The sequence below is a fragment of the Taudactylus pleione genome, unplaced genomic scaffold, assembly GCF_031769625.1.
Source record: "Taudactylus pleione unplaced genomic scaffold, aTauple2 ptg000006l, whole genome shotgun sequence".
NCBI classification, from domain to species: Eukaryota; Metazoa; Chordata; class Amphibia; order Anura; family Myobatrachidae; genus Taudactylus; species Taudactylus pleione.
The window spans coordinates 4949308-4964695 of NW_028284409.1; the positions used below are offsets into that span (position 1 = coordinate 4949308).

Sequence of the window (15388 nt, forward strand, 5' to 3'; positions counted from 1 at the left end):
GTGGGACACTGTCTAACCCAGGGGCTATGACATTTGACAACTGACAGAATACAGGCCATACAGACCATGACACTGCCACAAAACCAACAGCAAATCCGTACCTTCTTGGGCATGTGTGGATACTGCAGGGCGTGGATCCCAGGTTTTTCTATTTTAGCATTACCATTGCAGGAATTAGTTTCATCCTCAAAACCCGACCGTGTCATACACACTGAGGACACAGAGCAGGCTTTCCTTAACCTTAAGGATAGTCTAACAAGAGCACCTGCCCTGGGAATACCAGATTATGAAAAACCCTTTGAGTTATTTTGTACGGAAGCTGATGGCTGCGAAGCAGGTGTCCTCAGACAGAAACATGGTGATGCTAGCAGACCTGTAGCATACTACAGTGCACAATTGGACACTGTAGCAAAAACACTCCCAACGTGTTTAAGAAGTGTAGCTGCAACTGCTCTTCTGGTAAATAAGAGCGAGGAAGTAGTATTAGGGCATGATACAACTGTCTATACACCACATGTAGTATCTGCTTTGTTGAATTCTGCCCAAACCAGACATGTCTCTTCAGCAAGGTAAATCCAGCAACATACTTAGGAAGGTGAGTCTCTGGCTGAAGGTGAGTTTTGCAGGTATACTGACACACATGATTGTATGGAGTATTTGAATCAGACTTTTACTGCAAGACCAGACATACGTGATACACCATTAGAAAATGTAGATTTGACATTTTACACAGATGGGAGTTGTCACAGGCAGGCGGACACAGGAGAATTATTCACAGGTTATGCTGTTGTAAATGACGAGCATGTTGTAGAAGCTGAACCACTTGGTTCACCTCACTCAGCACAGGTGGCTGAACTGGTGGCATTTAGGAGCACGTGAGCTGGCAGAAGGTAAATCCGCTAATATCTACACTGACTCTAGGTATGCCTTCGGGGTAGTACATGATTTTGGGGCTCTTTGGTGTCTTAGAGAGAGAACGATAAAACAATCAGGGCGGTATATGGTCGAACTCAGTACAGGAATGGTTAAGAGATCTGTTAGTCATGAAACTCGGAGACAGTGTGAGGGGTTATTGTCTGATGAATATTGTATTTGTGAGTACTGTGGGCCCCTAGTTGATGATAAATGCATCCAACAATGCCAGTCCAAGAGTAATCTCAACGACAGAGTAAATCAGGATTAGTGCCATACCCATTGAAGTTAGCAGAGGTACTTCAATTACATGGGGGAAGAACGGCGGACAAGAAATTTAATGTATCCAAACCCCCTAGTCTTAGGCTCCACCTGTACCAGGTAGATAGATCCCTGGTATGCTTTAATATCACAAATTTTAACAAACCAGGAAATTGGGAGTCTATCAATTCGGAACTTGTACGCAGTATTATTGCAAGTGGGAGATACTTCTGGTATAGGTACACACATAGATACGAGACAGTAATGGTTGGCAGAGTATCACTAGGGTACTGTGCAAATGTTATACAAACAGAAATGTGTACCAGTCAAATGGCAGAACTGGGAGCAGGATTCTTTGTAAGAATAATGTGTTCGATGATAATGATGCATTCTATTCCTTAAATTCTCCCAGATGATGTGTATTTTATATGCGGAAGGAAAGCGTACAAGTGGCTCTCTCCAAGCTCTGAAAGTTTATGTTATCTTGGAAGGGTATTACCAGAAATCATGACCCTTACACATGATGAAATGATTGGTGTCCATAAAACTGCACCACCTCCATACATACACACACACTATGAACATCGTGACAAAAGAAGTATGATCCCTGGTGAAGAACATATAGCCACACAGATGATTAGTGAAACAAACGGCTTCCAAATTATGGTAGCATTAGATCCCACCAGGATCACTCGGGGAACTTAAAATTATAGATACATCCAAGACCTGACTAAATTAATAGACAACATCACCGAGATGTAAGATGACACTTTCAAGTATGCGGGTAGGGAGCTACAGGCTTATAAAAAGGAATTGGTACAACATAGGTTATTGTTGAATTACCTGACAGCTGTTACTGGTGGATATTGTGTGACTTTGGCCACCCAATTTGGTGTCAAGTGTTGCACATATATCACCAATAATACTGATGACCCCAAAGAGGTGATAGACCGGAAAATGGATGAAATCCTACAACTGAAGTGGGAATATCGGAAGGACCATAATACTTCCTTGTATGGGACTGAGGTGAAGGTAGAGAAATGGTTCTCATGGTTAAACAATGTCAAATGGTTCGCCGGTCTGGGAGAGTGGGTACAGGACATGGTTGCTAGTGTAGGTAAGCTTCTTATTCTCATACTTGTTGTCATCTTAGTAATTGGCTTATGTGTCAGATGTGTTCTTACTGTGGTAAAATGTGGAAAATGTAACACCAAGGTTAATCGTGAAAATTAGATCATGATGGTGGTGAGTGGTGGTGATATGGGTACTAAGGTTACTGAAGAACTGTATTACAATCCTGAAATTGAATGTGCCATCAGATAAAGAACATATGAACAGGCTTGGTCATGTAGGATAAAATATTGTAAAAACTTTCTTTATAGGTTCGATGAGGTCCCACATCTTACCAATGGTCCCCTATAGATCCGCTGAGTGCATATAAGGGTTGCTTTATCCTTTTCTTGAAACACATTATTGATGGTTTAGTGACCAAATTGTGTCACACCGTCTAGAACATTGAATAATAATTTATTATGCATGGCTAAGTAGGTTAGGAATAGAAAGTGATAGTTTATGTTTGCTATCAAAGGGTGGACTGTCAAAGTCATATAATTGGTTATGATCGCACACAATTATTATCTGACGATCTAAATAACAACTAAATAAGTTTGCCCATTATTATACAGTTTTTAATAATCATCTCCCACTTTAACCAACAGATTGTCTGAGTTTCTGTCTGCAAAGCCCCTACTACTATACTACAGTATGTCCTCGTCCTAAGAAAAGGGGAAGAAATGTCAACAGATCTGATTAGAGGGTGCAGTACTTGTTAATATATAAAACTGGATATCCCTTATGATGTTATCTTTCTGTAACAAATGTTTATTATTACAAACTGAACATTATATATAAAAACATGATGAATAACAGACCACATACTTACTATGCACAGCTAAGCATTTCTGGATACACTGGCATAGCGGTTAGTCCAATACAAAGTCCATCCAAAAGCAGAACCAGAATAAACAGCCAGAGCTTACTGCAAAACAAAAAGATGTTGCTGAGTCACAAAATACAGATGATTTGCATTCCATACAAATACAATACTATCTTGTTTATTACTCCGCAATTTATTATTCCCACATGTTGAATAGTTAGTTTTTACTGACTTATTTTGGCTATAAATAATTAATTAACTCTTGACATAGTAGTAACTTACTAGTAGTTAGCAGCTGATAACAGGTGAACTGTGAGTTTAGAAAACTGTCGGCCTTGGGGTAAATTTACTATGAACCGTGTTTGGTCGATTTGGTATTTTTTGGAGATTTCGGTGCGCTTTTGCAAATAGGGAATTTACTAAACCACAAATCACACCTCAACCATTACTCAAATCGACACAATGCACCATCGGACAAAACCTTGAACCCTTAACATTGACACAGATACAAATCATGGATTTACTAAGAATCCTGTTTGGCAAATTCCACCTCGAATCGCAAAATCAGTATCGTGTTTGGATGTGGAAAGGTTTTATATTCGTCTAGCCTTAAACATGATGCTTCTAAAAGGAAACAAACACAGCTGCATAACTGTCTGTGACTTGCACATTGCAGAAACAGGGTATTTTGTTGTGATTGGGTAAAGCTTTCTCTATTTTGGATTCCACCATCTGAATGAAAGGACCCAGGAGCAATAGGAATAAGTGGAAAATGTTTTGGAATGCAGTCATATTGGTGTTTGTTTGTTTTTTGCTTGAACTCGCAAATCCAACAATTTGCCTGAAACCGATTGAATTGGTTTCAGGAGACATATTACATATATAGGAATTTTTATTTGGAATTTCTCAGTATATAAAATGTCACACGTTACATTTTCTAAGACAATTGCAATGAATATGTCCTTCATGATGAATTCGGAATTCAGGGAAATCAGGAGACTGAATTTTAAAAAAATCAGCAAATGAAAATGCACCGAGCTTTGTACAACACATGGCAAAGGGGCGTGGGTTATCAATTTCTAGTTACAGTCAATGAGGAATTGTTACTTAGGTTATGGCTCCAGAACTCTACATTATATCCCATGAAGTCAGGACACAATGCTCGGATAACATTTCACATCTGTACTTAAAATCTGAGCTATAAGCATTAGTGAATGTTACAGGAAACATGTGGATATGATAGACTGATAAACTCCATGACATTGCAGGAGTACTGATGTGGATGGAGATCAAAAAACATCCAGTGCCAAAGACTAGAACTGATGTGGACGCTATATTTCTGGTAGAACATTTCTATTTTCATCATACAATCCAGGACTCCACAAAAACATGTTGCCCTTGTCACAATCCAGTGCAAGAATTCCTCTGTGGAGGACGGTGAGCCGAGGGGTTCGGGTGACTAGGGGAGTGACTAGACTAGGTCTCCTAGTTGCAGCCAAACCCAGGTTTGGCTATACCTGCCCAGAGGCGCGGAGTCTAACTCACTTGTTGGTTTTCTCCAGTGACCCCTCCAATTGGGATTTGGTTTTCAGCTGCACCAAGTGAGCAGGTCGCGGCCCTCTGGACAGGTACCTGGGAATGGCAGAAGACCATAAACTATAATGAATGCAATAGCACTGGAGGTGAATGGAATGAATGAACTCTGGAAATGGAACTGAATGCTATAACACAGGCATGGACTGGAAACACTTAAGTATGCAGAAAAACACAGACATATACTGGGGATTCCAAAGGCAAGAGCAGAGTGGACTCAGGGAATATATGGGAATGCTAGAAATGATTAGAGCTGATTACCAGAGACAAGACACTGAGCAAAGAACACAGACATATACTGGAGATTGCACAGACAAGAGCAGAGTGGACTCAGGGAATATATGGAAATGCTGGAAATGATTGGAGCTGATTACCAGAGACAAGACACTGAGCAAAGAACACAGACATATACTGGAGATTGCACAGACAAGAGCAGAGTGGACTCAGGGAATATATGGGAATGCTGGAAATGATTGGCAGAGACAAGACACAAAGAGAAGTCAGGCATACCCTAGGAGAGTGCTAAATGCAAGTGCAGATTTGCACTGACAAGACACAGGGCAGATTGACACAGATATATGCTGGGAGGTCCAGCTGTGGGCTAATTAATACCAGCAGATAATCTGACACCTCAGTGACACAAGGAAGCTGCAATACTAGCAGCACATATACAAAGACACACAGACATAGAAAACAAAACAGTCTGGATACTGGGAGAGAACTACTCTCAGACTAAGAATAGCTTGGAAGCTAATACTGGAAACTGGAGAACTGTGAACAGGCTGAAGTAACTCTCTGAAAGATTAGCACAGAGCAACGCTGGTATCACTGGAACAGAGAAGAAGAAGTTGAACAGCAACTTCCTGGAGTTCTGGAGGCGGATTTATACCCAGGGGTAGCAGATTACTGGAGCACAGCATCAGCTGACTGAAATCATGCTACCATAGGTTAGGAGTACTGTCACATGAGAGGAACTGTCATGGTGGCGCCCATGATGGAAACTCCGATCCCCAGCACACACAGCCGACCATGGACGTTCACAAAAAGCACCTAAGGCAGAATACTCAGCCCCACATCCATCACTGCACCAGACGTCTGACCGCAAGGAAGTCAGGGGAAGCTGGCAAGGAGATGAGAGAGGCCGATCTTAGGCTGAACCCTGACAGCCCTTTTGCAAACTATACTCCTTCCCTTTATAAGTTCAACCGCCATGAACCCAATCGAGCATTTATGGAATGTGGTGAAACGGTCCATTTGCACCCAAGATCCTGAACCTACAAATATGAGGAAGCTGTGGGAAGCTATTCAGAGGGCATGGGTCAACATCTCTCCAGAGGTCTTCCATCCACTTGTGGAATGGATGCCATGTTGAGTAGCTGCACTTCTCCGGGCTAAAGGTGGTTCTACATGTTACTAGGCATCTATCCCACGATTTTGGTACTTCAGTATACTGTAGTATGTTAAAGTGACAATAGGCCCCAAATCAGCTGATGATATCATGACTCTTTGATATAATCTGCTTCTGCATTAATTGTACAACGGATTATACTTATACTGAAAATACTTATACAGCTTTTTTAAAACCTCATTTGGTAACTTTATGAAAGTGATCAAGATAATTTTTACATTACTGGAATAAACTCTCATCTTAACTCATCTTAACTTGTATCAATATTGTTTGACTACTGTACCAACAAATTAGAAATGACACATGAATCACAATTTACTCCTCATTAGGACTTTTTATGAATAACAAATTCTGTTTATGCCTATATTTGGCTATTTATGGACTAAACTTTAAATACAATGGTAAGAAAAAGTATGTGAACCCTTTAGAATTACCTAGATTTCTACATAAATTGGTCATAAAATGTGATTTGATTTTTATCCAAGTCACAAAAACAAACATGGTCTGCTTAAACTATATAGCACAGAAATTACAGTACTTTTCTTGTATATATCGAACACATATACTTAACATTCAAAGAAAAAGGTTGGAAACCTAGGCCAATGACGGCTAAATAAAATGTAACTGGCGTCTGGAGTTAGTTAACCTGGAGTCCAATCAATGAGACAAGATTTGTCACAAAGAATAGACAAAGGGCCTGATTCAGACCCACTCGCGAGCGGCTGTCCGCTCGCAAGTGGGTCGATGGTGTGCACTGAGCATGCACACGACGGAGGGAGCTCCATCGTGCGCATGCGCCAGACGCGACGAGCGAAGGACTTTCCTTCGCTCGTCGTGTCTGATCAAAGGGGGCGTGCTGTCGATGTTGATTGACAGCACGCCCCCTTTGGTGGGCGTGCCTCCCAGACGGGGGCGTTCCCAAGGCAACGCCTACCGTCAGAAGCCGGCCCACTGACATCACTAGTGATGTCAGTGGGAGTGATTTTGGCTCTGACAGAGCCAAAATCACTCCTGGCCTTGCGGTTGAGAAACTCAACCGCAGGCTCCGGCTCGCAGTGGCGATGGTCGCGATGGTCAAGACCATCGCGACCATCAACCTGCACGCTCGTATAGGCTGTGGGTGGTGATCCACAGCTATACGAGCGTCCAGGAGGACGCTCCATTTTTATGGAGGACGGCCCTCATTCAGAGCGAGCGCTCTGCTCAGAGCGTCCAGCTCTGAATGAGGGCTAAAGTATGCTGGCTTCTTATGGACTTTATGCATATTTGTACATGCAGGCCGTGATTCATAGGTGCACAGAATTCAAACACAATGCCGTCCAATTATTTGCTTCTGCGCGTGTGCAAAAGGTCCTGAAAAACCCTACAATGCATGCGTTACACAGAGCATACACACAAAGAAGGTGTTGAGATCGTGGCAGGTGGTATCAAAAATGGGACGGCAAAGTGGTGGGCGTTGACTGGGAGGTGACCTGAAGAGAATGCAAAATACAATTTGTCTCATTACGGGAGTGTCACGGGAGTGTCAGTGAAAGTGATTGTGTTCTCAGACGGAGGGCGGTAGCCACATCGCTTTGCGAATACAATGCATTTAAAGGTAAAAAGTAGCATGAAAAGACACGGAGCTCACACGTTATGTTTAGTGCAATTTGTAGTGTACGGAGGAAAGATGTATGTGGACACATCTGTAGAATAAGATCAACAGAAAACAGTAGTTGCGTTTAATCGGAATTCGGCTAATGCAGGGAGACATGAACATCTTAGCCTAGTTCTTCTGCAATGTAACTGACCATGTTCAGATGGAGAAACTGCACCTGTGCAGTGCCGATGCTGGTGCAAGTGTCGATGGTGCATGCAATGGTGTGATAATGGTGGCATGTCAAGGATGTTACAGCAAATAGAGATGCTAAAAGTGGGTGTTTCAGTGTTTGCTTATTCAGATGCAGGCTACTACACCAAGGGAACACTAAAACTAGCATTTGCAAATTGTCACAGCCATGACTCCAGCAACAGAGGCATGAGTGGACAAAGCCACTTTTACCTTTGATTCAAGTTTAAAGTCCTATACTACAATTATAGCAGGACACACAGAGGGCCTGATTCAGAGCCGGACGCTCAGACCAGAGCGCTCGCTCTGAATCAGTGCCCTCCAACCTAAAAATGGAGCGGCCTCTTGGACGCTCGCATAGCTGTGGGTTACCACCCACAGCTATAGCGAGCGTCCATGATGATGATCGCGATGGTCAGGGTCTCGCTGCCGCAAGCCCCGGAGTGATTTTGGCTCTATCAGAGCCAAAATCACTCCCACTGACATCACTACTGATGTCAGTGGGGCCGGACTCAGACGGTAGGCGTTCCCATGGGAACGCCTCCGTCTGGCAGCCACGCCCCCGGCACGCCCACCAAAGGCGGCGTGCTGTCACTCACCATCGACAGCAGAGCTCCCTCCGTCGTGCGCATGCGCATTCGGGCACCATCGACCCGCTTGCGAGCATCCTGCGCTCGCGAGCGGGTCTGAATCAGCCCCAGAGTAGTTCTGTCATTGCAGGCTGTCCTACTAGAAATGTATTTTGAAGAAATACTGTCACCAGTAGGTTAAATGGTAACTGATCATTTCTACATCGACTTGTATGAGTCTGTACAGAGTCCTTATATGTGTAACAGATCGTCAAACAAACCTTGAAGATAAGACAGGTGTTGTCTATAACAGAGTGGGCACACTGGGACTGATTCAGCATGGATCGCTATTGCGATAACATACTCAGATGTCAGATTATCGTGTACTGTGCATGCATCGCATTGCGCGTGTGCAAGTTAGCATTGCGATTGCTGTGCATTAGACCTACATAGATACAATGCCATTGCAGATAGAGGGATGGGATGTCAGCGTTGGGGGGTAGTGATGGAGGAGTGGTTCGGAGAAATGCAGGCATGCCAGTTTGTTTGAATGCCGTTGCATGAGCTTGCATAAATTAGTCACTGTGACGGCATATGCAGCTTGAGTACTCACTGTGTGTGATGAGGTTAGCAATTTCTGAGTACGGTCAGACCTGTTGTAATTGTGTGTGAGGGGCCAATGTTACTCGATGTTCCCAATGTGCGAAAGCGGAAGTGGGCTACTCTATGCTGGCTTTGGGCGTCTAAATAATAGCTTTGTGAATGCAGTCAGTAGCATATTTTCGCAGCAGACCTGCATGCATATTCGCAGCTGCAATCACAATAGCAATTCGTAATGAATAAGGCCCACTAAGCATTATGAGCCAAATGCCATTTACTTCCTTGCACGTTAAACAGCTCTTCTAGTCATGCAATGCCGCAACGTAACTTGGTAGTGATAAACATCTATTCGCGCAACTTTTTACATTTGAATGTGTCTTATTCACAAATCGATGCAAATAGGACGCACAAGCACACTGACAGTGTAACGTAGCATTTCTCATGCAGATACACCCGCAGTTGCACAAATAATATAGGCACACCACATATCATTTTAATAAGCAGAAGCTGCTTGTGTGTACTATTCACATTGCTTTGTGAATAAGACACATTTGAAGGTAAAAAGTCGCCCGAAAAGATGCTCGGTGCTACTGAGTCACACCTAGCTCACACATTATGTTTAGCGCAACTTGTAATGCACAGAGGAAAGATGTACAGTATGTGGACACATCTGTAGAACAAGATCAGCAGAAAACAGTAATTTTGTAAGCAGAATCTTTAGTATATATGACGGGGTCTTCGCTGTGTTTAATAGGAATTCAGCTAAGGCAGGGAGACATGAACATCTTAGTTTAGTTCTTCTGCAATGTGGATAGAAAAAGAGGAATCTGTATATGGTGCACAAATAATAAAATATAACTTTTATTTTGTTATTTTAAAATAATGATTTGAGTAATGCACAAAGCAGAGCTAAATATATTGTTAAAAATATAGTAAGAAATGTGTCAATAGAGTGAAAAAGCAAGTGATTATAAGATAAAAGAATATAAAACTCTTTTATGTAAACAAGTGTCTGTCAAGTAACTTTAATAATAAAGGGTTAAATCAATTCCCTAATTTGGAATTCTCATCTCATTATTGATCTAATTTGATGAAGTCTTTTATGTTGGTGTGATCTTAGATATATTTGTTGTATGATATATTCGGTATAAGCTGGATCACTGGTCTCATTTACTACGATCATTATTCCATGTTGTTACTACTGCCCTCACTTGTACTCAATAGAGGAGTGGGGATGGAGTAAGAATCATATGAACTTGCAGTGGTGTAATAAGTATATATACATCTGAGCCATTATACATGTCAGAAGTGATCGTGGAAGTGTAATTTTGAATTTCAGAAAGTGATTTGTTTTATATAATAAATATTATTGATCCATCTAGATGTGTAACAATCGTAATCATGGATATTAAATAGGCACACAATGATAATCTAGAGTATATATGTACTGTACGTTGAGGGGAGGGAATAAAATTACTATCCTCTCCATTCAAGTGACACAGGCTATTTATCATATCAGATACATGGTGATGATCATTGAATGCAATTTTGCTACCTATAATAAATCCATCTACTTTTAAATAAGTCTGTGATTACAGTAGTGGGTCCTCATAAAATTAAATAAAGACAACACACCTTATGAGATCTATATTATTTAACAGATTTGATGTAAGTGTATTAAACACCAGATATGCGGTTATAAATCTGTTGAGAAAACACTTGTAATATATTTAAGCATTGAGGAATGCAAAATGCACTTGCTGTAATCCATTGTACTCATGTCAATGGTACTCATGTCAATGGGCTTGGCTATATTTGTTACAATTAGCTACAATTCGATACATGCAACAAATAGTTGCTATAATATGATACACTGATGAGAGATTTGCACAGCAACTTCAATTAGTTGGAGACTATCCGATTATTAAAGTTACTTGACAGACACTTGTTTACATAAGAGTTTTATATTCTTTTATTTTTAATCACATGCTTTTCACACTATTGACACATTTCTTACTATACTTTAACACTACATTTAATTTCACTCTACTTTGTGAATTATTCAAATAATTATTTTAAAATAACAAAATAAAAGTTATATTTTATTTTTTGTGCACCATATACCGATTATTTATTTATTTTCCTCATTTGTACATTCTTTGAATCTGTGGTAGCACCCCCCACGTATGATCCGGATAGAGAATTGTTAATGTGTGCGGTCAATACTGAATATATATTTTCTGAATTGTATTGTCCTGTGCAATACAATTTGTCTCTTTTGTGCTCTATTCTTCTGCAAGACGAATTGATGGATAATTTGCAGATATGAAGGACATATTTAAAGTTCTTCACATTTAAAAGCTGAGTATTCACTTATAATTGATTCTTTTGACATGCATTCTGTTTTGTTGTTGTCAATTATGCTCCAATAAATTGTATTTCTGAAATTTAACATAATACTGAGTCTCAGAGTATATTTACTGTTTGGCATAGGATCATAAAAATATACAAAGGGTTACAGATACAAAGCCAGAAAACTGTTAATAGGACACACAGAAGCGTCTACAAAAGGTATTTATGGATATCACAATAATAAAACACAAATACAATCACTTTTTTGGAACATATTTGGTTTATAGCATATACAGTATTATTTAAGGATGGGTTTATCCTTTCAAACTTTTGTTTGCCAATTGGGGCAGCTACAGAAAAATTATATATGTGATCTATATTATAAACATAATAGTACCTTTCAATGTGAAATATAGGAACTGGTCCTAACATAATAAAGCACATTGCTGTTCCTAGATTGCCAATGATAAGAAGCCACTTTCTCAACCCCTAGATAAAAAGAAAACAGATCTCATTATAAAAGCATGATCTCTACATTGTGTTAATTCTCCAAATGCATTACTGTACATAACATTCGGTATACCCTTTTATTTCTGCATGATAATGGCTTTACCAATAAGCACAGTAGGCACATGGGAGAAATATAATATAGAATCATTTTGCAAATCTGGCAAAGCAAAATACACAATTAGTGTTGGACTAGGGCATGAAGGACACATCATGGGAATGCAATAGTAGGGGCCCATGCTTAAGGGGTGTGATCACTCACAGGAGGGGGTGTGGCCAGCCACCACAAAGGCTTGGCTAATCATTAGAGAGGACACAGAGAAGATAACTACTATAGTGCATGGTCTGGGCCTCCTTATTAACATATATAGTAAATATTGATAGTGCATGCATGATAATGTACCAGATTGATAACAGCAATTCACTGTAGTGAATATACCACAGTCATGGGAACAGCGGCGTAAGTTTATACTAGATGTCTGGAGTCAAGATAGTGTTTTCCCCCTACCAATAAGCTTACCCCCACGCAGCACATAGAGACACATACCCTCACCATCAACACCCCAACCTCAGCAGCACCCAGATATACATTTCCCCTCAACACTCAAACATCAGCAGCACTCAGAGTTACTCTCAACTCTGACTAAGCAGTACACAGAGTTACACTCACCCCTGACCAACACCCCAACTGGGCAGTGGGTTTGGGGTTTATCATTTTTTTGTAAAAAAAGGATTAATATTACCTCATGCTACCACCTAGCTATAGTGCCATGCTTATACTGGTTATGGAAAAATCAGGAGGAACCCACACTCTTTGACACCCTGATTTCTTCCAACTCCAGTCTAGGCAGAAACATAATACAGATGTGTCCACATACATCTTACCTTTGTGCACTGCAAGTGGCATTAAACATAACGCATGAGGACTGCGCGACTTGGTAGCACCGAGCATGTTTACATGCTACTTTTTACCTTCAAATGTATCTTATTCGCAAAGCAATGTGAATAGGATGCATAAACATTTTCTGCTGATTAAAATGATATGCGGCATACCAATATTCTGTGTGCGAGAGCCACCAGGACCCATAGTTACATCCCGCCTTGGCCAAACCCCAAGCACAACAGCACCCAGAGTTACACTCTCCCCATAACCAACACCCCAACCTCAGCAGCACAAAGAATATAAGAGTACACTCATTAAAAAAACCTTTCTGACTTGATGCTACCAATTGCAAGTATTCTGTTCTGGGTTTGCTATGTGCGGCTTTAATTTAAGCCAAAAACTCACAGGAAACAAGCTGGTTATTATGTCCCACAACTGGGATGCTAAAGTTGTAGCAATTTTTGTTGACTTAATAGATTGCTGATTGTTGTCAGTTTTTATCTTCTCCATATGTCTACAAGACCTAGTGCTCAAATGGTGGAAATCAAGCTCCACTCTACCCACTGCACTACAGTATTCAGCTTTGTTCACCTTGCGATAGAATCCAAATGTCTCAGCTAGGGTAGCGTATCTTTCATGACATCATGCAGAATTTAATAATTCTGATACACACAGGCTTATGTTTAGATAGGTGGGACAGGGCTGTTCTAACATAGGCTGAGTACAGTCAGTGTGTTTTCATGCAATTGTAAATCGGGTGAAAGTAGTATATGAACCTGAGTAAGCTGTATTATTTGCTGGTGGATAGGGGCAGGTTCAAACAGAGGATGATGATCCCTTGTACTTGTACTTGTAAACTGCTTGTGATTGTCTCTTTGTAAATGTGCTTCTGATGCGAATTGGTGATTGTGTTTCATTGTTTAGAGATATATTATACTTTTCTGTCCATTTTTAAGCAAAACAAAAGGGGCCTAATACTGAGTCACAAGGAGGCTGATATTGAGCCTGATAATCAGTCACACGCAGCTCCATAAACGGCCGCAAATAGCACATTTTAGCAGACTGCGCATGCGCAGAGGAGAATTTACAATGTTTTGTGTATTTCCAGTTCGATTCAGAGTCTGATGGATCTTGGCTGGACCTCTCCATTGATAAGCAAAGAGAATATATAAGGTTAGGTGAATTCATGTATGTGTATAACATATTTTGTGTTGAGCCTGATTGTACAGTAGTTCAAAGCAACTGAACTGCAGATGCTCCCACTTTCTGCGCATGTAAAAAATGTGTATCTTCGCCCATAAACAGAATTGTATGCATAACTAGAAGCTGCCCACCCCCTAATCACTTTGATGTCTGTCTTCATCATCAATAAGCATTTGCAGGCCCTTAACCAGTGTGCAAGGTGATATGGCTTCTCAGACGCTGCCCAGACAACCCTTTTCACTCTTACAGGTGTCAGGAGATGCACTCCGCTACATAGAAAGTTACAGGGTATGTCCGAATATTTCACCGGCACCAACCTTCCTCCTTCCAGTGCTTATGGGACATCATGTGCTCCAGGGCCAGGAGGTGTTGGCCCAGGGTGCTACAGCTCCATACTAATAAAAATGTACATATAATGCATGTGGGTATAATACAATGTATGGATGTGTGTCTGTATGTATGTACTGTATAAGGCAGATTGTTTGTCGGTGAGAACATATTTTTATAGGGTATAAAACACTACTTGGACAATGTATGTAAGCACCCAACATCACACCTGAATGTACTTGTTGAACATGTCACTCTATAACCACTGACATTAATATTCAGTTGGTCCCCCATTGCTCCTATAACAGCCTCCACTCTTGGAATATGGTAGCAGGAATCCGCATCCATTCTGCCACAAAGGCTAACAGCTGGTTTTACAATTCATTCAATGGTGTTTGATGAGGTCAAAGTCAGTATTCAACAAGACTGGCACTGCACATGGTGAGCTGAAGCTTGTGTGCAGTTGATCAGCCATGGAAGCCCAATCCACGAAGCTCCTAACAAACAGTATTTGTGCGGACAATGCAGATTGGAACTTATCAACAGAGCCTTGCAACCAAAGAGAGATGGCCCCATCACCATTGATCTATACGCCAGTGGCGTCACAAGGGGAGTGCGGGGGTGCGGCCCGCACCCGGGTGTCACCAAGGTGCAGACTCTCCTTCAGTGACAGGAGCCGAGTGCTGCACTGTAGCATTAAGTGCAGCACTCTGCTCCTGACACTGTAAGGGAGACGGCACTGCAATAAGGCACCTCCTGCACCCACCCTCCAGTGGCATTGAGGCCACGCCCCCGTCCCATGAGGCCACGCCCCTTTTCAGCGGCATGCGGCATTGTCGCGCGCACAGAGTCCCTCCCCGCACCAGGTGACACCACGGGAGGGGCGCCACTGCTATATGCATTGCTATCATATACACTGTTGTCCACTCAATACAAAAGTATGTTACAACCTATACCTAGTGTGGCACACAAGGAATAAGACATTCTGAAGGGGTGGAGGGACCTATAT

General features: G+C 41.4%; 1 protein-coding gene across 1 annotated transcript in view; it reads right to left on the bottom strand.

Moving 5' to 3' along the window:
* Positions 1-15388, bottom strand: part of SLC18B1 (solute carrier family 18 member B1) — a 69080-nt gene that overhangs the window by 22913 nt on the left and 30779 nt on the right. Inside the window, exons 9-10 of the mRNA XM_088451556.1 lie at positions 11857-11948; positions 3116-3211 (exon numbers count right to left, since the gene is read on the bottom strand). Coding sequence (XP_088307682.1) covers positions 3116-3211; positions 11857-11948 — 188 coding nt within the window. The remainder of the gene's footprint in view (positions 1-3115; positions 3212-11856; positions 11949-15388) is intronic.